The sequence below is a fragment of the Rhizophagus irregularis genome, chromosome 5 (assembly GCF_026210795.1).
Source record: "Rhizophagus irregularis chromosome 5, complete sequence".
NCBI lineage: Eukaryota > Fungi > Glomeromycota > Glomeromycetes > Glomerales > Glomeraceae > Rhizophagus > Rhizophagus irregularis.
The window spans coordinates 4,304,312-4,328,234 of NC_089433.1; the positions used below are offsets into that span (position 1 = coordinate 4,304,312).

The 23,923-nt window shown below is 36.0% G+C and overlaps 7 protein-coding genes across 7 annotated transcripts; all 7 read right to left on the reverse strand.

The window, feature by feature from the left end:
- Positions 1-827: 827 nt before the first annotated feature.
- On the reverse strand, positions 828-1,196 carry OCT59_025468 (uncharacterized protein; the record flags this gene model as incomplete). Its single annotated transcript, XM_066138665.1, has 1 exon — positions 828-1,196. The coding sequence occupies one exon, from the start codon at positions 1,194-1,196 to the stop codon at positions 828-830; it is 369 nt and encodes a 122-aa protein (XP_065992118.1).
- Positions 1,197-1,946: 750 nt separating this feature from the next.
- OCT59_025469 (uncharacterized protein) lies at positions 1,947-2,405 on the reverse strand (the record flags this gene model as incomplete). Its single annotated transcript, XM_025327603.2, has 1 exon — positions 1,947-2,405. The coding sequence occupies one exon, from the start codon at positions 2,403-2,405 to the stop codon at positions 1,947-1,949; it is 459 nt and encodes a 152-aa protein (XP_025170461.2).
- Positions 2,406-2,736: 331 nt separating this feature from the next.
- OCT59_025470 (uncharacterized protein) lies at positions 2,737-2,979 on the reverse strand (the record flags this gene model as incomplete). The annotated part of the gene is made up of 1 exon (XM_066138684.1): positions 2,737-2,979. One exon carries the CDS (start codon positions 2,977-2,979, stop codon positions 2,737-2,739), a length of 243 nt encoding a protein of 80 aa, XP_065992119.1.
- A 9,750-nt stretch (positions 2,980-12,729) lies between these two features.
- OCT59_025471 (uncharacterized protein) lies at positions 12,730-13,128 on the reverse strand (the record flags this gene model as incomplete). Its single annotated transcript, XM_066138691.1, has 1 exon — positions 12,730-13,128. The coding sequence occupies one exon, from the start codon at positions 13,126-13,128 to the stop codon at positions 12,730-12,732; it is 399 nt and encodes a 132-aa protein (XP_065992120.1).
- Positions 13,129-13,221: 93 nt separating this feature from the next.
- Positions 13,222-13,692, reverse strand: OCT59_025472 (uncharacterized protein; the record flags this gene model as incomplete). The annotated part of the gene is made up of 1 exon (XM_025332304.2): positions 13,222-13,692. The coding sequence occupies one exon, from the start codon at positions 13,690-13,692 to the stop codon at positions 13,222-13,224; it is 471 nt and encodes a 156-aa protein (XP_025173997.2).
- A 113-nt stretch (positions 13,693-13,805) lies between these two features.
- On the reverse strand, positions 13,806-15,662 carry OCT59_025473 (uncharacterized protein; the record flags this gene model as incomplete). Its single annotated transcript, XM_066138702.1, has 2 exons — positions 13,806-14,366; positions 14,463-15,662. The coding sequence occupies 2 exons, from the start codon at positions 15,660-15,662 to the stop codon at positions 13,806-13,808; spliced, it is 1,761 nt and encodes a 586-aa protein (XP_065992121.1).
- Positions 15,663-18,503: 2,841 nt separating this feature from the next.
- Positions 18,504-18,770, reverse strand: OCT59_025474 (uncharacterized protein; the record flags this gene model as incomplete). The annotated part of the gene is made up of 1 exon (XM_066138717.1): positions 18,504-18,770. One exon carries the CDS (start codon positions 18,768-18,770, stop codon positions 18,504-18,506), a length of 267 nt encoding a protein of 88 aa, XP_065992122.1.
- Between the last annotated feature and the right edge of the window lie 5,153 nt (positions 18,771-23,923).

Here is a 23,923-nt window from a genome sequence, read left to right on the forward strand (position 1 = left end):
TCAGGTAGAGAATCGAATACATTTTCCTTCCAGCTGCCACACCGGCCAACCACTTTATGATATACTCAGTAAGATTCCAATCGCCTGAACACCAAATATCCTGAATGTGAGAGAAGATAAATTTAACCGCGAGGTGGGTTGTAGATTCAAAAGTGGATATCGGACACAGGATATGGAGGAATCCTGGAAAGATATTGAGATAAAGTTGGCCACCTAGTTTAAAGATACGGGATTTTTGAGGGTCACAGGTAGCTACACATACAGTACTATATTCGATCATAAACCATTTGTTGATATTAAATTCAACCTTTTGTAAAGGACCCTGTTCAGATTGTGTGTAAAAGACTTTGGTAATTGGACGGATAAGTTTATTAATATTTTTATCAGGGATGTGCTTGAGGTTTTTGATTTCTGATCACCACATGAAGACTCCATGCGGGTTGGAGCAGGGGATAAAGTAACTGCAAAGATAACCTTTAGCTTGATTGAGATCTCTCATATTCTTTGCAGCGTTAATGAGCCGTTTAAGCTCATCAATACTAAAAGCCTTCTTTTGTTCACCGAACTTGGGGATAACTTGAGCTTGAGTGCTAGTTTGGGCAGTCATTTTTTGTTCTATCAAATCGAGTACTAATTTATAGTTACCTAATCTTCAATTGCCGAATATTTTTTCCAAAGATCTGCACTCCTACCAGGTTACCCTCCTGTAGTCCTGTGGTCCTGCGATTCTGCGGTCCTCTGGTTATATCTGGTTATCTTCTAGGGGTAAAAAAAAAACTATAAACCACGAACCTTTACGACTGCTCTAAATCTTCCCTTCCCCTTTTTCAAACTACATATATCTGAAATCCAAACCGCTCAAGAGCTCCTTTTACTATAGTTAGCTCTTTTCTAGTGTCCGTTAACTCTTTACAAGCCTTTTGATACGCCTTCCATTCAAGTTCATGGAGGTCACGATTTCTATTATCCTCCTCCTCCGATCGACCAAGAGCATCATTTGCTTTTTCCTTCTTTTCTACTGCCCTGTCGTATGCCTCCTCAGCTTTTTTATGCCACTTCCAGAGTACTTGTTCAGCTTCGGCTTTCCAGATTGGGCTGACTTCTAAAAGATGTGGCCCAAAATTGCTACTTGGAATGAGTTCCAGGATATGGCCTACAAGTTCGGGGATTACTGATACTGCGTGCGGGGTATACATGTTATCTGTCCTTCATCGGGAAATTTTTTAAGATGCAGAACTGCGGAGATCTGTTAAATTAGCAGATCTCCGCATTTTTTTTGTGAATTTATGCGGAAGTCTGCGATTTTGCAGATTTTCACTTTTTATTTTTTACAAAGTTATGTAATAATCTGCAATTTTGCATATTTCCAATTTTTTATGTATGCATTTCTGTACGCTAAACCCGGAAAGTTAAAATTAATTCGTTCTTCGATGTTTTCATAAATATTATTAACTCTAACACCATCTATATATATTATATCCTAGATTTGAGTTCTTGATTTTAGTTAATAATGGATCATAATAAATAATCCATAAAAGTGGCAAAAACTTGATCAATTTCGCATTGCATATCGAAAGCGTCTGTTAGCAAACCTTATTCTTCCGTCCAGTCGATAATCCTGTTAATAAGTTAATCAATTCTATTGGAAATTTAATTCTTTTCATCGCTTTTTCCAGCATAAAAATATTAATCCGATCATAAGCTTTTGACATGTCGAAGGCAAGAATTCATAATTCTTTATCACGTTCATTGCTATGTTGAATTATCTTATTAATTATTCGTAATGGCTCGAAAGTTGAGTTTAAAGGTAAACCCGCGTATTGATATCCTTGCAAAATTTGATGTTCTACTATTATCTTCGAGATACGTTTTGTAATTATTTTCATCATAACTTTTCTAACTGTTTCCAATAACATGATTGGCCTAGTATTATTTAATCTATACCCCTAAGGTTTCGGTTTTGGGATTAGATATATATTTGCTAATTTCCAATCTTTGGGCATTATTTGAGTTCGCAAAACTTCATCTATAATATTCCTTAATAATTGATTAAACTCTAACAGAGCTTTCTTAATCTCATCATATGCAATTCCTGTGGGTCCCACTGCTTTTTTAATTGGTAAATCCTTAATTACGATATTCCATTCGTCATCTGTAATTGGTTCAAGGCAATTATTATAAATTAATTCATTAATTGATCTTATCGGTTCATATTCATCAGACCACTCTTGTAAATCTTCTATTGTACGATTTTTCGAATCAGCTGCATTTTGAAAATAATCTTTAGTTATATCTTTGATTTTATTTTCATCAGTAACTAAAATACTATTTCCATATTCATTATCAATTAAAACTCTATCTATAAAAATTTTTTTCATCTCATTTTCAGTAATATTATCAATCATTCTTCGTTGATTATCTGCTAAATCTGCACAATGTTTATTCTATGGTTTCTTAAATTTTTTCATTTTTTAAATTAAACATTTCTAATGAAAATTTTGAGAATAAAACGTCATATATCTCATTTAATTCCTTAACATATTGACCTATCAAGAATCGACTTAATCTATGTTGTAATAAGAGATACGTTGAATTCACTTCATCTATTGAATGTCTTTTAACAAGATGTTTTAAATAATTATTGTAGTGTTTCCAATTTAGAGCGAGTCTTTCAAAACTCAATTTCTTTTTAAATTTTCTTCTTAAATATATAATGTATCGTAAATCTTTATATAGTTATGTATGTTGAAATGTTTTGTCATGATCGATATTAACGATAATTTCTTTAGATCGAATATGTTGTTGTTTAATTTTCAATAAATTATTTTTAAAAAATGACCACTTTTCTTCTATTGAGCCATTTAAATTAAAAGAAATAGCAACCTTTTTTAAGTCATCTTGAAAATTTAAAAGATCTTTTTCTTCAGTATTGTCAAAGTCAAAAATTTGTCTAATTAAATTCTTATTAGTCGTATTCATTTTTTTTGTCTATAAAATCGGATAAATCAAATCTTCATTAATAAAATCAAAAGTTAATAAAGCATGATCCGTTTTAATTATATCTCTTATATTAATAATTTTGCTTTCGATATTTTCGTGAAAAGATTTTCTGATATCCATATATAATCAATTCTTGAGTTGAAACGACCAAAATAAGTCATTATTTCTTTTGTATTATCCATATCATAAGTTTCTTTATGAACATCCCATAAATTAAGATCCTCTAATTTCTGAAAAATTTTCAACATTTTTGGCATAGATTGTTTATTATCTTGTCATTTTTTAAACCTTCGATATTGTAAATTAAAATCACCACAACAAATAATATCGAAAAAAAAATTTTCTAAGTTTTTCTTTGTAAAAAAAATGAAATGTAGGAACGGGAGAGAGTTTTCCTCATTCTGATCTGACATTGTCATTGTCATAAAGTTATATAAGATTCCCTATAAAAAATAAATGTCCGGAAAATGTCTAAGAAAATGTCCGGAAATTGTCCAGAATAAATCTGGCATGTTCAGAAATTGTTTGGAAAATGTCTATTTTTTGCTACAAATTTGATACCTAAAATTTTGACATATCCGGACTTTGTCCAGAATATATCCAGAATTTGTCCAGTATAAAATTTTGGACAAATTTCAGACAGATAAACCTGGACAAATTTCGGACATAGTAAAAATTCAGATAATTTGAGCTGGACAAATTCTGGACGCTACTTCCAAAAAAGGATAAATTAATTTTGTAAAAAAATGCAAAAAGCACAAGACTGACATTCATAACCTTCTTTGTCATACTAATTAAATTTGCTGAGCAGGCAAAAATACTATATATCTATGATATAAAACTTTAAGTTAAAAGTAATTATAATGATGGTCACCTGTTGATCATCTTTTTGTACCAAATTTTATGAAAAAATATTTCAGGTCAATTTCTGAACAAATTCTGGACAAAATGAGTGTTCGGAAATGAGTGTGTTTTCAGAACAATTTCCAGACACGGTACCTGGCATTTTCTGGATATTTTCCGGACAATTATTTAGACAAATTTTCTGGACAATTTCTGGACAATTTCCAGACACTTATTTTTTATAGGGATTAATTTGAGAGTTTTTTACCAAAAAGGAAATTTTTTTATAAAAAAAGAAATGATTTTCAATTTCGAGGTAATTCAGCAGGTGTTTTAATAACAAATTGAAAAATGATTTCCATAGAAAATCTCATGACAAAATTTATAATAAATTTAAAAATAAATGATCAACAAATGATCAACAAAATCGTTATTAGTTTTATAAAAAACGCCCAATAATATCTTTTTATTGTTTTAAAAAATAAAAAAAAAAACTTCTATATTACACTATATCATAAGCCATTGAAATTCCATGCATTTAAAGTGAACCAAAAGACTTCAAAAAAAAGAAAGGCCACATCATGCAACTATTCGTTGGTGTTTTCTCTACTAGGAGTAAGCTTTCATTGATAGTGAGATGAATAATCTCGTCTTGGCAAATGTTAAAAGGCTTTAAAGACGGTATGATCATTTTGGTTATTTTGCATTCTTGTAGATGGGCAGTCAAGAATATACAGTTTCATTAAACCACCATATGATTGCATTTTTAGAATACTAATAATTAGTCAATCCTATCATTCTGTTTGTTGAGACAAGTGAACAATGTCGAATTTAAGTTGAGAGGGATGTATCAAACCAAGAGATAAAGAGGTGGATGAGGATGAGCCTAAATTTTTTAGAGTTTTAATGATGTTATATCCTAGGATTGCATTTTTGAAAGTAATAAAAGTCTGGTCCTGGAAAATTCTGACTTATTATAAGTCACAAAAGGACCTGGAAGAAATACTGTCAAGGCAGCTGAAAAAGGAGATGGCATAAAATGGACTTTCCAGACTTTCAGGGAAGTAAGAGACCAAGTAGAACAAGAGCAGAAGGAAAGGAGAGGCAATCAACAATGTAAGAAACAAGCACTGTTCAAACTACAAGAAAGAAATCTTTCATATGGGTCAGTAAATTTAGATAAACTTCAAGGTCACCATTAGGGATGGCAACGGTCACGGTCATTAACCGGTTATGACCGTCGTCGTGCTGGGTGTGGGCACGGTGCAAGCACCACCCACCTCCGGGTCTAACGACCTGTCGCAGTACCTATCTGGTCCCTACGGAACTCAGGAATCCCCATAAATCCTCCACAATCCTACACATAGATCCTCCACAAAAATATATAACAAAAAAGGATAAAATAAAAGAAAAGAGAGGAAAATAAGAGGGAATCAGAAGAGTGTGGAGGATGTGGAGGATGTGGAGGATGTTTTAAAAAAATCAGGAGAGGGATTCCCCCAGAAAAAAGTTTTGATTTTACCCCCCCAGATCCTCCACATCCAGAACATCTTCCACACGTACAGGATTCCGTCCGATCATCTGTATAAGCCGATGAGACAGCAAACCAGGTAGATTAACAGGTAAGCCCCTAGAAGGTCTATAGAGCTGGTAAGACCAACCCCATCCCGCCCCCGTCAGAAAAAATAAGTAATTGAACAATGGGTATACCAAGACGATTCAGAATACTTTTAAAAGGCAGTACTAATCCGTTTTCCTCTTTTTTGCCTCTTTAAGACATTTATCAATACACTGCTTGCAAGTGTCATCAGCATCTAAAATTTTCTGTCCGAGTTTTTTGCATTGCCGATTGTAAGCCGTCTGCTGTCTCTTAGCAGCGGTTTCTTTCTTTTTCTCCTTAGTCTTCTTCTTGATCACCCAGTCTACTCCAGTAAAAGTATTCTTATGCATACCACAAATTGTGCAGTCACCATGCAGCCGGTAACGCCCATTTGTAGTCATATCTTGTATTTCACTAGCAGTCTCAGTTTCCTTCTTGCACTTTAGACAGTAAAATCGTGTCATCTTGAGATTTGAAGTCTGAAATCTTTCCTTTAATTTGTCATAATATGTCACAATTAGAGAATTACTACAAGTACTACAGTCTATCCAGAGTACCAGCACGAATTTTAAAAGGTGAAGAGCACTACAACCTATACAAAAAGCCCTTAAAGGAAAAGTCAACAGAACGCCCAAAGGTAATTGTATGGAAACCAAATGCAACACACCAGGCAGATCTTGCAGAGATGCCAGTTGACCCCAAAGGATTCCACTATTTCTTCGTAGTGGTGGAAGTTGCAGGAAAGAGAGTCGATGCAGAGCCCTTGAAGGATAAAACTGCAAATAGGGTTCTCAATGGATTTGTCAAAATCTACAGAAGAAATCGTATCAAGCCTCCAACACACCGACTGGAAACCGACTCCGGATCAGAATTCACTAATGACCAGGTACGTGATTTTTTCCTGAACAGCCTAGGGGTGATGATTAGGTTTGGAGAGCCGGGAAGACATAAACAGCAATCATATGCTGAAAGAGCTATCCAAGCTATCCAAGAACCCCTTCTTAAACGAATGGTAGCACAGGAGTTGAAAACTGGGGTGACATCCGTGGAATGGTCAGAAGATTTCCATAATATAGTGAGTAAAGTAAATGAACTCTGGCAGAGAAATCCCCCAGACATTCCGACAGGGTCACCCAAAGTGTCAAAAAAGACAGACCTCCTCTCTGAAGGAACACGTGTCAGAGTCAAGTTAGATGAACCTATTTCTGTACTTGGTAACAAACTTCATGGAAAATTCCGTACAGGAGACATAAGATGGAACCCAAACATTCGTGTAATCAAAAAAATGATACTCTCACCTGAACAGCCTCCTACATATCTCCTTAATGGACCACATGGTCGATTAGGTGTATCCAGATGTGCATATACCCGAAAGGAATTGCAAGTAGTTTCTATTAATGAAAAGCCTCCACCTGACTCTGTGATAAGAGGACAACCCAAAAGATTCATACCTGAGCAGATACTTCGGCATCGCATTAGAAAAGGTCAAGACCAGTATTTGGTTAAGTGGGAGAGATACCCAGATACAGAAGCCACTTGGGAACCTGCTGACCAGTTGAAGGAAGATGTCCCTGACTTAATTCGCAAATTTTGGGAATAAAAAAAAATAGAAGAATTAAAGGGTCTTATTTTTTATCCCCTCGATTAGCATCAGGAACTATTGGGATAAAAACATTCTTCCCATTACAGGTAAAGGCTATATGTTCACGTGATTCATGGATATCATAATTGTAACGTTTCAGACACGTTCGGCTTAACCCAATTTCCCTATGCTTGTAACCACTTAAGACTGCAAGGTCCTCAGTGATAGCATAATCAGGGGTAAGTTTGATTGTCACTCCCTTTACCATACCGAATGTCCTACCTGTTCCTGGAGCACCAGATATGTTGTATGTAATACTCTTGTCGATATCCAACCCTAATTCCTCAGCAGCTTCTCTCTGAATAAAAGACGCATTAGCACAAGTGTCTGCTAAACACTGAATTGCTATCCCATTAACCTCCCCATCCAGTGCTAAAAGATCTTTAGTATTCTCCAAACGAGCTATATCAATATCCATAGGATCGTATTCCCTGATATCCTCTTCTTGTTCCTCCTCAGCTAAGTCATCTGAAATCTCTATGACTTTTCTAGCAGACATCATCTCCTCCTGAAGAATCTCACGGAGTAATTTCCTAAAGTCTGCAGACCTTAACAGGCTTAATAAGTCATTCTTAGTAACAGCTTTTGCAGGTGTAGACTTACTACCAGTAACTTTCACAGGAATCTTAACAGGGGTTGCTTTGCCTTTCAAGGGTACACTAGAAGAGCTAACTGCTGTCTTATTTGGGGACGACTTAAGAAGTTTTGAGATACTCGAACCTACTTTTTTTTTGACCCAACACGAACCATATAGACATCACCAACTTTTTCTCTCAATTCTACCTTTTCACCAAAACTCACAGTATCAATGTCCATAGCATCATCGTTAAGATCAAGGTTTCTCATTGCTCGGGCCAAATCCAGATCATCACGTCTATCTTTAGCCTTCTGAAGTTGTTTTGTAAGTATTTTAGACGTCCCACGTTTATATCCCATAATAAGATCAATAGCATTTTGATGATCATCCAAAGTCCACTCAGGAGCATCAGGATCATCACCAACATCATGATCTACATAACCATCATCCCAATCAGGATCCTGAGGATCCTGAATAACACGTCTCTGTGGTTTTGGTCGAACAGGTTTAATCTGCTGTCTATAGACTGGTGGATTACGAACTGGCCGAGCCTGTAATTGTTTAAATTGCACCTGAAAATTCTTGGTAAGTTCCTCAGCTTGAGCCTTAAGTAACTCTTGTAATTGTTCTTGAGTAACCCCAGATGACTTTGATGTCAGTACGACAGGTTCCTGTTTTCCTAACGGAGGTTGAGTTACATCACTGTAATCTGCTTGAAGTCGTCGATTTCTATCTTGTAACCCCAAGCGCATTTCAGCCCTTCTCTGTTCTAAATTTCTCAGATGTTTAACCAAGTCATCAGAATTAAGATTGTGAAACCTTTCTGCTTCAAAAATATTATCAGCCGAAAGACCTCTAAAGAACTGGTCGATAATAAGATCATTAGTTAGTTTTAGTAATTTTCCAGCCCTCTTTACAGTTCTATAAAATGCATCAACTGGCTCATTTTCCTGATAAAGACTGTTAAAACGGATACGTTTCTTTTCATCTAAAATAGTTGGGAATTGTGTTCTAAGCCAATAAAGCGCCTGGTTAGGTTTAATACCTGGAAAAACTATAGGCCGATTATCATTAGCAGCAACACCAGCATCTGCAGTAGCCGGAGCAGCTCTATCTGTCGGACGAGCACCAGCTCTTCCTCAAGCTTTATCTCCACCTATTAAATCATGAGTAGGAATAAATGCTGCTCTAATAGTTGCTAATGCATTAACTGGATCTGTAGCATAAGTCTGTGCTTCAGACCCATTTACATAAGTACCTGCATTCGGTCCTCCTGCACCTTCTGGTATTACTAATGCTACAAAAGCAGCTAAATTAGCTCCACCTCTTGAAGTGATACCAGAAAGTTCCCAATTTTTTCCTGTAATTTCTCGATCAAACCATTCAGCTGCTCCACCGGCCATGCAGCTTCTAAGTATACCCATAGCTCTTTTCCAAGACTCTGGTGGCCCTCCAGCAGCATATGGGTTAAGATTAATAGTATCAAGATAACCCATATAAAGCCTAACAAATGTATCAATATCATCAGTAGCTTTACCCTCAAAAATCGGCAATCCTATCGCAGTGGTAGCCATATCGTCTCTAGTGGATTGTTTAATATAGGTGGAGGAGGGTTCAATTGTCTAATTCGAAACCATTGTACCTGAATTCTAAGAGCAGCTATCTGTTGGAAAAGTTTATTTCTAAGTCTCCCTAATGTCTGAATCCCAAAACGCACCCTATTATTAGCATGTGCTAGCTGTGCATTAACCTGTCCAAGTTGCGCATTAGCCAATACAAGTTGTCCTCCAGTCCGAGTAGCCCTCAGCCGCCAATGATTTAGAAGGATATTACCACGATTCACAGCATTTTGAGCCTCATTACGATCCCTTACTGCTTGAGTATAATCTGCTTGTAATACATTACGTTCATGTCGTGCCTGATTACGTTCACCTATAGCCCGTCGACGAAACTCTACCATAGTATCATAATCTCTTTGCAGGTTATGGTTTTCTTCTATGAAATTATCATTGGCAGCACGTATAATAACTAATTGACGTTCTAAATTAGTAAACGTTTCATCAAATGCATTTATCTTACCTTGTGCAAAAACTAACAAATCTTTTGTAATACCAAGTTCTTCATGTTTTGCTTTACAGCGATACATTAATATATTAATAATATGTTTGATTTGATTATTTGCCTCCTGTATCTCTGAATCAACAGTTAAACGACCCCTGGTAGTCAATAAATTTGCATGAGCCTTTAGTATTCTAACTAATTCATCATCGTCTTTTTCATTGACCAAGTGTGCAGGAGGCGGTCCAGTAGGTTCTGAAGGAGTATAAACTGGAATTGGTGTTGATGTCGACATAGTATTTAAACTAAGTAAGAATAAAATTTAAATGGATCTTTATGTATACAATTTGGACGAGTACACGACTGACTCAAGACAAGGCAATGAGTTTGCTCCATCATGGCCCTTTCGATTAGCCGTAGCAGGTAGCTCAGACTCAGGTAAGACAACTATGATCATTAACTTGTTAATGGGTGACAAGAAGGCAAAGGAGGATGGTAATCGGTATGTACTATGTGATGCAGTACTTTTAGTTGGCAGATATCTTGACGAGCCGAAGTGGGCAGTTGTACATGATTTTTTCAAAGAGGAGAAGATCCCATTCACTGCAGTAACCCATAGTGAGATTCCAGAGATTGACTCCTTCGACCCTACTCAAGCTACTGTGGTAATCTTCGAGGATCTGATGGATGCACCTAAAAAAATCCAGGATCTCATCACTGGTTACTTTACACATGGACGACACAAAAATATTTCATATATTTATGTAGCCCAAAGATTCTTTGCCATGCCTAAGGCTATTCGAGAAAATGTTAACTACATCTCACTGCATGGAGGTCATGGGAGCCTTACAGATACTAAGAGAATCATCCGCCTATATACAGAAGAATCAGAGTCATTAGCACCAGTAATTGATGATCTTACTCTGCAACGTGAATTTGTAGTGTTTGATCTTAGACGGTCTAAAAGTGATCCACTGTCCATTCGAGTAAGATGGGATACTAGTCTCAGTTCGATCACAGAGCAATCTCAGTTCAATCCTAGTTCAATCTCAGTTCAATCTCAGTTTGATCCAAGTTTGAACCCAGTTCGATCTCAGTCTGAACCCAGTTCAATCACAGTTCGATCCAAGTTTAGTCCCTATGGTCAGAAAGCTGTATCTGAAGCAAAAAAAGGTGGACACTTGATTGAATTTGCTCGGGTATTTCCATCCCCTAAAGAGCGTCAACATTTACTTGTACCTGGTGTCTTAGCCAAGAATACAGATACCTGGATTAAATTTGTCTTTCGGGAAGCTTATGGACTTTCTGGTAAGACCCTAGGAGCTGACTTTCAGGACTTCTTAGCAAAAGTACAGGGTAGGACTGCAAAGACTGAAACTCTGAAAACTGAGAATGTGAAGGAGTTATTCTCCCGATATGAAGCCCTGAAGTCTAGTCGCCCTCTGGATAATAAAAAAATAATAGAAGGTATTGAAGATCTTCTACAGATCTTTTCTAAGAGCCACATGGACCGTCGAGCATTACAAGTAGGGATTAATAGTATCTTGTGAGAATATCAAGTAATTCGTCTGCAGAAGCTCTAAGAATCATAGCACTTTTTTTACGGCCTTCAAAGTCAATCCTTAACATCTTAGCCTTCAACCCTATTGCTCCTAAGGCACGAGAAGCAAAGTTCTTAGTCATTGAATTACTTATATGATTTACATAGTTCTCATAGAATGTATTGAAAGGCTCGTCGATACCATCTGGATATGTACCCCTTAGAAATTGATATAAGGCAATTTCTCCACTATCACAACCTATGGCTATAAGCTGTTCGAGAAGCCACTTCCTAATATCTTCATATGGCTCTCCATCCATAATTTTCATATCCAGTCTTTGTGAAAACAATTGTGTAAAGTCCACATTACTTGCCCGACGAATGATCTGAACTAACTTATCCCTAGCAAGTCCCAAGGCTTGTAGAGGGTCATTCTCATCATTAATCTTCTTTATAATCTGTCTGTATAATACACTGGATAATCCTCTATGTGCTGTTTTTGGAGTGATTACTCCACAGTTTTGGCACTGGTTTATTACGATTGATGTTGACATGGCTATCTTTCTTTATGTAAAAAAGAATTATTCAAAATTAAGTAACTATTCGGAGCAGTCCTTGCACAACTTGTCCGTTAAGTCACTTGGGCTTACAGGCATGAGACATTCCTTACACAACTCAATATTAAGCTCTGCAAGTCTCGGGGTATGGTCCTCCAAAGTTCGTGGATGACCGGAAGGACCAGAGGAAGGTGTCCCATTAGTCGTATCTTGCTGTAAGATAAAATCATCATATTCATCTTGGTCAGCCTGAATAGCGGCCCTGATTTGTTGTATATCATTGAAAGTTAACCGCTGCCCATCAAGATTTTCCTCATTATAGCGTGTTTCATTGATGATTTCCTCTATAAGCGCCTCTTTTTCATAATGGACAAGGTAGTAATCCTCAACTACCTCATAGTCACTCTCAATCAGTCTATGATATGTTCTAGTACCACGTCAAATATAACGTCCTGTATCTGTATTTAAATATACAGGTTGCTCTTCAGGTGGAGGTGCAGTTTGTCTACGGACAAGCCTTCCATCAATATAATCATGGGATTCCATAACTATTCGATTAAAGGTATCTCCACCAACACAGATTGGACGTCCAGTTATAGGATTAGTTATATAAGGGTATGACATGTCTTTTTTCTGTACGTGTCTACATACCTAATTGTTATCTTCAATTTACAATAACCAAGTGACATCGTCATCAGTCGTTATCAAAAAAAATGCAAGAATACCTGATGATGAGGTTACATGGTCATCAGTCCTTATCAAAAATGCAAGGATACCTGATGATAAGGTTACATGGTCATCAATCCTTGTCGAAAAAATGCAAGGATACCTGATGATAAGGTTACATGGTCATCAGTCCTTGTCAAGAAATATGAGGATACCCGATAAATAAGCTACTCCTGTTGAGTCCATTCATTCCACTCCCCAAGGGTCGCCTCCCCATCTTTGTTCACTTAATGCATGCTCTATGGTTTCCCTTTCCTGGGGGTTCACAACCATCCCATTCCTAAGCATTTTCTCCATAATATAAAGCTGATCCTCGGTGAGGCGGTCTATCCAGTTTTTATAGGAGTCATTTACATCTTCAAATGTCATCCACTCAATATCCCCCTTTTCAAACCGCTTTCCAAGAGCCTGGATTTCCCAGTACACATCCCCGATCGTAGTAGCGTAATTTTTCCATCTCTTATATGCTTCTTGACGAACCTCCTGCCACCACACACTATCTACTTTACTCGCTGCAATAAGGTCAGTATCTGGGATCTTTGCAACAATGCGTTCGACTATTTCTACTGGTAATCGGTCCAACATGATGTTATGTTACTTATACTATAGCCATCTTCAATTACTGTATGCCCATTACAAATGGATAAAAAATATAAACTAAATTCGTACAGGAGCCGCTTATGCAAGAAGTTCTGCTAAGGTTTTCTCAGCCTCATTCATAGTGACAGCTCGCTTTGGGGGACCTGTTAATGAGTCCTTAGTTACATTATAATACAACTCGAAGAGGGCCTCAAGTTTGTCTAAAAGAGCTTGTTTATTCTTGTATGATTCACGAATCTTTGCTATCTTAGCAGTATATGCTGCATTATCTGGGAAGAGTTTTTTGGCCACGAACTTCACATATGATACAGGAGACTTTGCTGTCTGGATTCTCTTGATATACTTCACATGATCCTGGACAAGGTAGCTGGTTTTGCTAAACCCAGATACTAATGTGACTACTATAGTGTCTTTCAATGCACGGATAATCTTGAGGACAGTTTCATCAGAGACAATGGTGAACTGATTGCATGATGCATCATAAATAACTTCATCACTAATGCTGTCAGTGCGGTTAATAACGCTTGCTAATTCAGTATATGTTGACATGATTCCTTATACTTTTTTGTACTTTGTAATAAATAGGAATCTTCAAATTGACTTTACATTCAAGCAAGAAAAAATATATATACCTACTGTAAATCCAACTGCATTCTTGGCAATCATGTCCAGATAACCTTGTTTGCATTTTTCACATGGCAGTATCCTGCGGTTTCAAACTTGAGAGCTTTCAATGCTTTGGATGCATTTTCTGGACAAGTGATAAGTGTAGGACTACTCGGCTGTTCCTCTAGAATAAATCCATCTGTATGGATGCGTCGTACTTTATCCTTATATAGTTCTAATAACTCTGAAGTCGTCTTCTGACCATGTGCTAATAAGAATGGAGCGATCCTAGGATACTCACCCTTGAAGGGACTACCTGGGTTTGTGAACTGGAATCGCCACTGGTCAAATCCTACTGGTACGATGGAGTCAAGTGTGTGGCCTTCTGGAAACTTGAATGGATCTGTTTGATCTGTGGTGAGTGTCTTGTAATTGCGTTTCCTCTGGCAGAGTGCTCCCCATAGTGTATTGAGAACTCTCTTTGCAACACGACCGGCCACGCCACCCTGGTTCTTTATATTGAAGAGAAAGTGAACATACTCACCAAATATTACAGTCCCAGGAATTCTTGCTTCTCTGTCATATATCAAGGCATTTGGCTTTCCATCCTGGATTAACTGTATATCGAGACCAAGTTTCTTTGCTCGTTGTAAGTCAATGAATGTATAGACTCCCCTCTTATTCTGTCAGAAGAGAATGTCATTACCACTTACCTTGGCACGAAATAATCCATACAAGGCATAACCTCTGTGGTCTACAAAGTCTTTGAGTATTTGAAACTTACCTTGTCGGATTGGAAAGTTTGCATTTGATTGCTGAATACTTGGATACAAACTTGTCATGTCGTATTGTCTTCCATAGCCCTTCCATTCATTATCTGCCCAGATAAGACCTCCCATCATTGCATCACTTATCCACTCTGCTTCGACTGGGTCAAGAGGATCATTGGCTGGAACCCCTACACTAAACTGTTCAAAAAGCCAGAGTGCAGTTCTCTTGTACGACCAGTTGTGGTAAGATAAGTCGATTCCTAGACCGAACTTCTTTGTAGCCTGTAGAAAGGAATCCCGCTCTTCATGGATCCTCTGGTATGTTTCCTCAAGTGTTTCATATATTCCAGTTTTACGATTCTTCTCAATAGGGATGAAGGAGTAACTATCAGAGTTCTTACCTTTCTGAAACTGTCCAACTGTAAGAGACTTAACTGTCTTACCATTGTATATTGTTACTACATTATTAACCCCATCTTCACGATAAACAAAGGGAGACTTTTGTTTTCTATCTAATTTACTAGGGTGAAGTCTTCCGGGATTCAGTGCAAGAGAGTAGTGGCCTTCAGACAGGATGAGGGTTGCACGTCTGTCAGATTTGCTCTTGGAAATTCGAGTGGAATCCCCTACAATATTAAGTGCAAGGCTTCCTGCAAGTTGTTCAACCTTATCCATATATGAGACTGGAACTGGAGCATCACGATTGAGACCTAATGCCTTTTTGATATATTCAGGCTTTTTTATAGTCTCGGGTATTTTAGAGAATATACCATAGATATGCTTCAGGCATTCATACAGGCAATCATTTAGCTTCCCATTGCATCCCCCTGCAACCGGTGGAGCATCTCTCACATAAATTATGAATCGTTCAAAGTAATCAGGATCTGCATCATCCGGTAGTTGTGCTTCATCATAGTGGTTTAAGAGTGAGAAGAGGCTGGCTGGTTGGTTTCCTGATGTCCATCTACCGGGTTTCCAGTTTTCATAGGGGAGCAGGATCTGAAATTTATGTGTCGGATACCGGGATTGGAGTCGCTGTCCAAGTCTTGCTATTACTCCTCTGGAAAATCTTGCGCCTGAATACTGTAATTCTTTGATATCCGGTCTTGTAGGTAAAGCACGGACAATCTCTGAATAAACCATTTGATGTATTTATGAATTGTGTTCAGTTGTAATATAGGTTTTTTATACAAAAAATATAAGATAACTAAGAAGTGCTTATCTTATTAAAAGGAGTCAATCTTGCTGCATACACGATCAAGATCCTCTTCATCCCAGTCATCGACGATTCCATTGGCAGCTTCCCATTCACGTTCCATATCAGTTTTTGGACATTCCTCTGGAATTTCTCGTGCTTTACCTTATTCATCTTCATAGTTTCATAACCAGAGGTGGTAGGGATAATCTCGGCATCACGATCCTCCTTGTATACTCTTATTAGATCTGCAAGCTCTTTACGGCTAGGTGTTTTAGATAAGTATCCATTATATTCGATCCAGTCCTTGAAGCGGTCTACTACTTCCCTAAGGTAGTACTGGTACTCGTCTTCAATACGTGTTGTGGGACATTCCTCTACTTCAAACGCGAGTATTTCCAAGTCATACTCGTCTGACGCGTTTTGGTACTTAGCCCATAAATCCTTACCTGTATTGTAGAGATCATTGAAGACCTGGTCCTTTGAATTCTTGACCCATGGCTTATAATCCCATCGGTGCCTTTCATGCCAAGCCCAGTGTGCTCGAGTACCTTCCTTTGGTTCAGGGTCCCAGTCAACTTCTAGTTCTGTGTCGGGTTCTGGGATAGGTTGCTCTTCAGGAGCCGGTTCTGGGTCAGGATTAGTGACAGATGCAGAAGATTCTGCGGGAGACTCGGATTGTTGTTCAGGAGCCAGTTCTGGGTCAGGCTTAGTGACAGATGCAGAAGATTCTGCGGGAGACTCGGGTTGTTGTTCAGGAGCTGGGTTCACAGTTGTAAAATCTGAGTCAGATAGCAAGTCATCTAAAACGTCATAGTCATCATCAGCTTTAAATGCAGGTTCCTCAGCAGGCGGCTCATTTTCTTGATCAGGTTCCTCATCAGATAGATAACAGTCCGAGAAGCTATCTATAGGTTCATCAGTATCTGACTCTATAGGAGCTGGAGATTCCTCAGGAATAGGATCCTCATTGATGACAGGTGCGGGTTTTACCTTCAAGCAATCGGGCTTAAGTGGTACTGGTGGTGGAGTCTTTTTGGAAACTGGTTTCTCTTCAGTAGGCTTCTTCTCGACAGGAGCGGGTTTTTCCTCAGCAGGTTTCTCTTGTACGTCTTGTGGATTATTAGCAGGAATGCTATGTATATTTGCCAAGAACTTCTCTAAGGCTTTGGGATCAGATGCGGGTTTCTCAGGAGTATCTATATCAATTCCTTCTATATCGATTTCATCTGTTTCATGTATCCAGTTTTTGCCAAGAAACTTCTTGTATAGATCCTCCCTAGATATACTGTAAACTTGTGGTGTTGTTTTACCTATACGCATTTTTTTACTTTTTATACTTAGCTCATTTGATAGGATTCTGGATGCATTGATCTTTGATAGGGGTGAAATGCAATGAGTTTCACAGTATGAAGTATATACCCTATAAAATTCTTGAATAGGTAGGTCGGTTATATGATTTTTTACTATGAGGTAAGTGTCCTTTATGAATTGAAATAGGGGTGGGAGAGTCGATATGATGTGATCCTGCTTAGATGTTATCATAGGTGGTGGATTCCCATTGAAGTCTGGGTAAGCGTCTGCAATGGCTCTCAAGTAAGCATAGAATGCCTCACTGGCGCCTGGATATTTCATAGCATCACCGAGTTTCTTAAAGTAGTTGAGGTCTCCCTTGCGGGATGGTGACACATCCAAGAACACTGTGCGCCTATCATCATTCTCCACTCTGAGAGCATTTTCATTGGTGAGTACAATGGTGGATATAAAGTTTTTGTAATGTGTTGGCGTCTTGTATTTTTCATGGATTTCCATTATGTCACCTGTTAACTTATCCTTCAACGATCGATACAGATTATTCCACTGGCTTTTTTCTGTAGGCATTTTCTCAAGGAGGAGAAGAACCTTACCTTGTAATTGCCCATTGAAACTTCCAAGAATCGTTTGAGGATCGCTGGTCTTATAAACAAGTTGAGTACCTAAGACACTACGTTGAATGAAATCTGTTATAATACTCTTACCCCAACCCTGTCCAGATTTCAGGTAGAGAATCGAATACATTTTCCTTCCAGCTGCCACACCGGTGTCACCCCCGTCTGCCACCCGGCGGTAAACAAAGTTCCCTGCTTCTGTTATATGTGCTCTCAGCGAAACATTAACATTCTTGCTTGGTTTAGTTTTATTACTACTTAACTTTCAAATTGCGATAGCTCTCGCCACGATATTTCATCCATTATCTTCTTTCAAAATACGATAGTTCTCTTTACAAAAGTTTATATTTTATTCATTTCATAATTCTTGTTATGACATTAAATTCACCATGAATTTGTCCAATTAAAATTAATTAAGCGAACATTACAGTAAAGTTTAGGGCGAACCTATTACCTTTAAAATAACATTACGCTTTACTAACAATTAATTAAACAAAATTACTTTTTCATCATAGGAAAATAGTAACAAAAACAATCGAAACAATTAATTTTCATATAAAGGGTATTTTATTTATTCTTCATAAAATTCACAATTTAACTAATTTACTTAAAGTTTTACATCGTATCTGACGACTGTGGAATTCACCTCCCATTCCGCTCCTATTTAAACCAACTTTCTTATTCTTTCTTTTCTTACTTCTTATTTCTTTCTAATATTTTATATGTTATCTTTTATGCGCTATCTTATATGCTATTTATATATTATCTTTTCTAATATGTTATACTATTTTAATACGCTATCTTTTCTTTAAAATAAAATAATCTTTCAAATATTATATCGTAAAGATCCATCTTTTGTGGCTATGCTATCTTTTCTTTAAAATAAAATAATCTTTCGAATATTATATCGTAAAGATCCATCTTTTGTGGCTGTGCTATCTTTTCTTTAAAATAAAATAATCTTTCAAATATTATATCGTAAAGATCCATCTTTTGTGGCTGTGCTATCTTTTCTTTAAAATAAAATAATCTTTCAAATATTATATCGTAAAGATCCATCTTTTGTGGCTGTGCTATCTTTTCTTTAAAATAAAATAATCTTTCAAATATTATATCGTAAAGATCCATCTTTTGTGGCTGTGCTATCTTTTCTTCTGCGTCTCGTCAGCTATTCTTCTACTGCGGCTGCAGTTCATCAATATTTTACATGTTCCTATTTTTTTTGTTCCTTTAATTCGCTATCCTTCCTTTTTATATGATTTATCATTTGTGGCTTATGATTACTCCTCCTAATTGTTCCTATTGTTGAACTTGATAAACTGGTTGCTAAGCCACATCGATCAACTCCCCACTTGATCTATTGGTTCCCCGTTAATCATTTAATAAACATTACATCATGTAGATCATTCCTTCTCCTAAAAGTTTATCCTTTCCGGTTAGTTTTATCCAATCATGTGACTTTCTATCGTTTGATCTTTTATTCCATATTATTCCTCCATATTATGCGATTACTTCAGCATCTATGGCTACAGTTTGCCCCCCACCTAAAATTTGAGTCCCATCAAATTCGAACTATTACTTCAAAATTTGTCCTATCAATATATTCTTTCAGTAATTCGCCATTTACTGGTGTTTTCAATATCTTCCCTTCCATAGTTTTAATTCTGTATGATCCTTTAGAAATTATCTCATGTACATAATAGGGTCCTTTCCATTTTTCTTCTAACTTTCCAGACCATTGTTTTTCTTTTGCTGCGTCATAATATAGTACTTTATCTCCGATTTGTAATTTCTGCTTTACTCTATTCTTTTTATCATGGTACGATTTTTGTTTTTCCTGAGATTTCCTGACATTTTCTTTAGCTTGATTCCTAATGTTTGGTAATCCTTCGATCAACCCATTAACTCTCTCTGCCATGGTAATTTCCTTATCTTCTAAATCTAATAATGTCTTCATTTGTCTCCCATATATTAAATATCCTGGTTCCATTTTCGTTGAATCATTCCTTTTAGTTCGATACGCGAACAATACTCCTGGTACTTTCAAATCCCAATCTTCGATATTACTTAGCTTTGCTAATGATTCACATAATGTCTTATTAAATCTTTCAATTAACCCATTAGTTTTTGGATGATAAGGCGTTGAAAAGTTATGTTTTATCTGAAATTCCTCCATTAATGATTTCACTAATTTATTATTGAAATGACTCCCTCTATCACTCAATATCTTCTTTGGACATCCATGCCTACATATTATATCTTCATAAATAAATCTTGCAATTTCCTTAGCATCTGCTGTTTCCAATGCCTTTGCTTCAGGCCATTTTGTAAAATAATCCATCGCTGTAACTATATATCTATTATTTCTCTTTGTTACTGGTAATGGTCCCACTACATCAATCCCAATTTGATAAAATGGTTCTATAACTTTGATTACATTCAGTTCATGTTTTCCTATTGGTTTTCCTCTTCTCTGACAATTATTACATGATTTGACATAAGCTTCCACATCTTTTCTCATCCCTTTCCAATAATACCCATCCTTGATCCTATTATACGTTGCATCTATTCCAAAGTGTCCTGATAATTCATGATCATGAGCTATGTACATTAATCCTTCAAATTCGTATTTTCTTATCACTCTTAGTCTTTTCTCATCTTTTATTTTGTAAATTAATCCTCCTATAATTTCATATTCCCGTTCGTCGTTGATATTCCTCGCTATCCTATTATATTCTTCCTCTTCCATGTCTATGTTGTAATTCTAAAAGCTAAAGTGTTGTAAAAGGTTGAAATGTTATAAAAGGTTGAAGTGTTGTAAAAATTAAGGTGTTGTAAAAATTAAGGTGTTGTAAAAATAAAGCGTCGTGATAACTGTTCCATATATTTTTAATTTTCATCTCTTGATTTATTTTTGATCCTTGGTATTTCTATCCTTCTTATATATTTTTCATTCCCTACAATCAATTTAGATCGTACTCATCCTAATCCTTTTTCTATTGGTCTTTCTTCTATTATCATATTGTTTCCATCTTCCATAATTAATTTCACCTTTTTCTCTTTTAGTCTTATTATAATGTGTACATCTACTAGTATGAAGTCTTCTTCTTCTTCAATCCTTAAATGGATAATTGTTTCGTTCTCTTCTTCTTTTATGGTCACTTTCCATATCTTATCGACCTTTACTCGATAAGTAAGAAACCAATTCATATAACAATCTCCTAATACCATTTTGGAAATATAATTTTAAGCTCTTTGGTGTTTTTCTATCTCCTTATATACTTTTCTCCAACTACTATCGTCATTCCTAACTTCAATTTGACTGTATCTTTTGGTATCTTTGTATACATCCTGGTTTTCTTTAAACATTTTAACCATGTCCAAATATTCATTTTTCTTTAATGTTGGGTATGACGATTTCTCCATTTTCTTCGTTTCTCTTCCAATATAATTTTCCCAACATACATCACCATCTTTTTCCAAAAATATCACTATTGATTCATCTATTGTTCCTTTTAATCTGAATATTTCTTTTTCCATCTCATGGTTCCCATGTGGAGTAATTAATCCTCTGTTGAAACTTTTCGTCTTCTGATAATAATATTCGCAATATGGCGATTTGTCTAGAATTATTATATCCGTATCTTCATCATATTCTAACATTCTTCTGTTTATTTGTTCTACTACTTCCTTTCTAAATTTCCATTCTGTTTCTAATTTTGATTCGTGAAATTCACCTTTGTCTTTTCTTCTCCTTTTGAATGTATTAAATCTTACTTTTAATCCTTGCTTTTCCCACTCTTTAATCAAATTTTGTACTATACTTGTTTTTCCTAATCCATCCACTCCGTCGATTATAATAACTTGTGGCTTATTTTCTCTTCCCAATTTCTTTAATAATTCTTTTTCTGTCCTTTCCTCCAAATTCAAAAGTATTGCTTCTTTATCGGTAAAATATTTTTCATCATCCCATCTCCCTTTGAATCTTTTAACATTATACCATTTATTCCTAAATTTGATATATCTCAATTTCCCCTTATTACTTTCTATTTTTGTTATTTCTTGATTCTCGTTCCTTTCTGTTTCTTTTTCTTTAAATCTCAGTCTTGATAATCCATCTGCATTTTTAATTTTCTTTCCACTTCTATGTACTATTTTAAAATCAAATTGTTGTAATTTCATTACCCATCTTGCTCTCCTTCCCGTTTGTTCCTTTCCATCTGTTAATCCTTTTAATGCTGCGTGATCTGTTATCACTATAAATTTCCTTCCTACTAAATATTTCTGAAAATGTTGTATTCCCCAAAATACCGCTAAGCATTCCAATTCTGTTGGTGGATAATTCTTCTCTGCTCCAACTGTACTCCTACTTGCGTAAGCTATTACAACCTCTTTATTTTCTTCATTCATTTGAGCTAACACTGCTCCTAATCCTATCTTAGATCCATCAGTTATCAATATAAATTCTCTGCTGAAATCCGGATATACTAAAATTGGATTTTCTGTCAATTTTGTCCTTAATACGTCAAATGCTTCTTGTTGTTCTTCTTTCCATTCAAACTTTTCATTCTTTCTTGTTAAGTTAAGCAAAGGTTTTGCTATCTTCGAAAAACCTTTTATAAATCTCCTATAATATGAACATAATCCTGAAAATGATCTTACTTCTGTGACAGTTTTCGGCCTCCTCATATTTTCTATTTTCTCAACTTTCTCTTTATCCGGTCGCAATCCATCTCTTCCTACTATATGCCCTAAGAAATTTATATTTCTCAATCCAAACTGACATTTCTTCAATTTCACAATCATATTATTCTCTCTCAATTTACTCAATACTTTATCTACATGTTCTATATGCTCCTCAAAATCTTCTGAATAAATCATTATATCATCTAAATACACTGTAACAAATTCTCCTATATATTCTTTTAATATTTTATCCATTAATCTCTGAAATGTTCCTGGTGCATTCTTCAATCCAAATGGCATAACATTGTATTCATATAATCCTTGTGAACAAATGAATGCTGTTTTCTCTTTATCTTCTTCTGCCATTTCTACTTGATGATATCCTGCTGCTAAGTCCAAACTTGTGAACCAACTTCCCTTTCTAAATTTTTCTAACAATTCGTCTATCCGGGGTAAAGGATATTCATCTGACTTTGTCACATTATTTAGCTTTCTATAATCTATACAAAATCTATAATTTCCAGTTTTCTTTCCTGCTAACGTTACTGGAGATGCCCAATTACTCCATGATTCTCTTATCTTCCCCATCTTTAACAATTGTTCAATTTCTTTCTTTATAAACTTTCCTTTTTCATCAGTTTCTTTATATCTCTTTTGTGCTATTGGTCCTTGATTTTCTTCAATTATTATTTCATGTTTAACTGTATTTATCCTTCCCAGTTTCTCTTCGTCATATTCGAATATATCTTCATATTCCCTTATCAATTTTTCAAATGCTATTCTCTCCTCATCGCTCATTTCTCCCAGATGTGTTTTCTTTTCAAATTTTTCTTCTTTGCTCTCATTTAGCATCTTTACCGTCTCTCCTTCATTCAGAAAGCCAAGACCATTCATTTTTCCTCATCCCTCTTTTCTCTATCAGTTTTTACAATCGATAACAACTCTTCTTTTTCCATCTCCTCATATTCATCTTCACCCCCTGACTCTTCACTAGAATTGCCATCTATATCATCTATATTCTTTGGATCTCCATTAAATTCACCCCTATTCCCTGACTTCTCAAATTCAACATTTTTCTTTCCTCTAAAATCAATTGGTATTTCATATATTCCATTATCCCATTCTATTGTTAATAGACCTTCTTTCATATTTATTATCCCATATCTTAATAAATCAGTTCCTAATATTAAATCTCTTCTTCTCGAGTCGATTACTTCGAACTCCAAAGGTATTTCTAAATTTTCATCAATTTCTATTCTAATTTCCACTCTTCCTAATGAAGCTATGTTATTTCCATCTGCTATTGTTAATACGACATTACTTTCCTTCGTTATTGGTATATTTAATTCTTTTCTCAGTTCATTCGTTATTACTGAAGGTCCTGCTCCTGTATCAACTAATGCTCTAATCATTTTTCCCTCAATTATTATATTACATCTTGTTGCTTGTGATTTTTCTTCTTTCTGATTAATATTCTTTAATTCCCCCGAGTGTAGTCAATATCTCAAACCATTTAATAATTTCTTCCTTACTTCTGGTCTTTCATTCATCATTTGTCCCCAATTAATTGGTACGCTTGAATTTACAAATTGTTC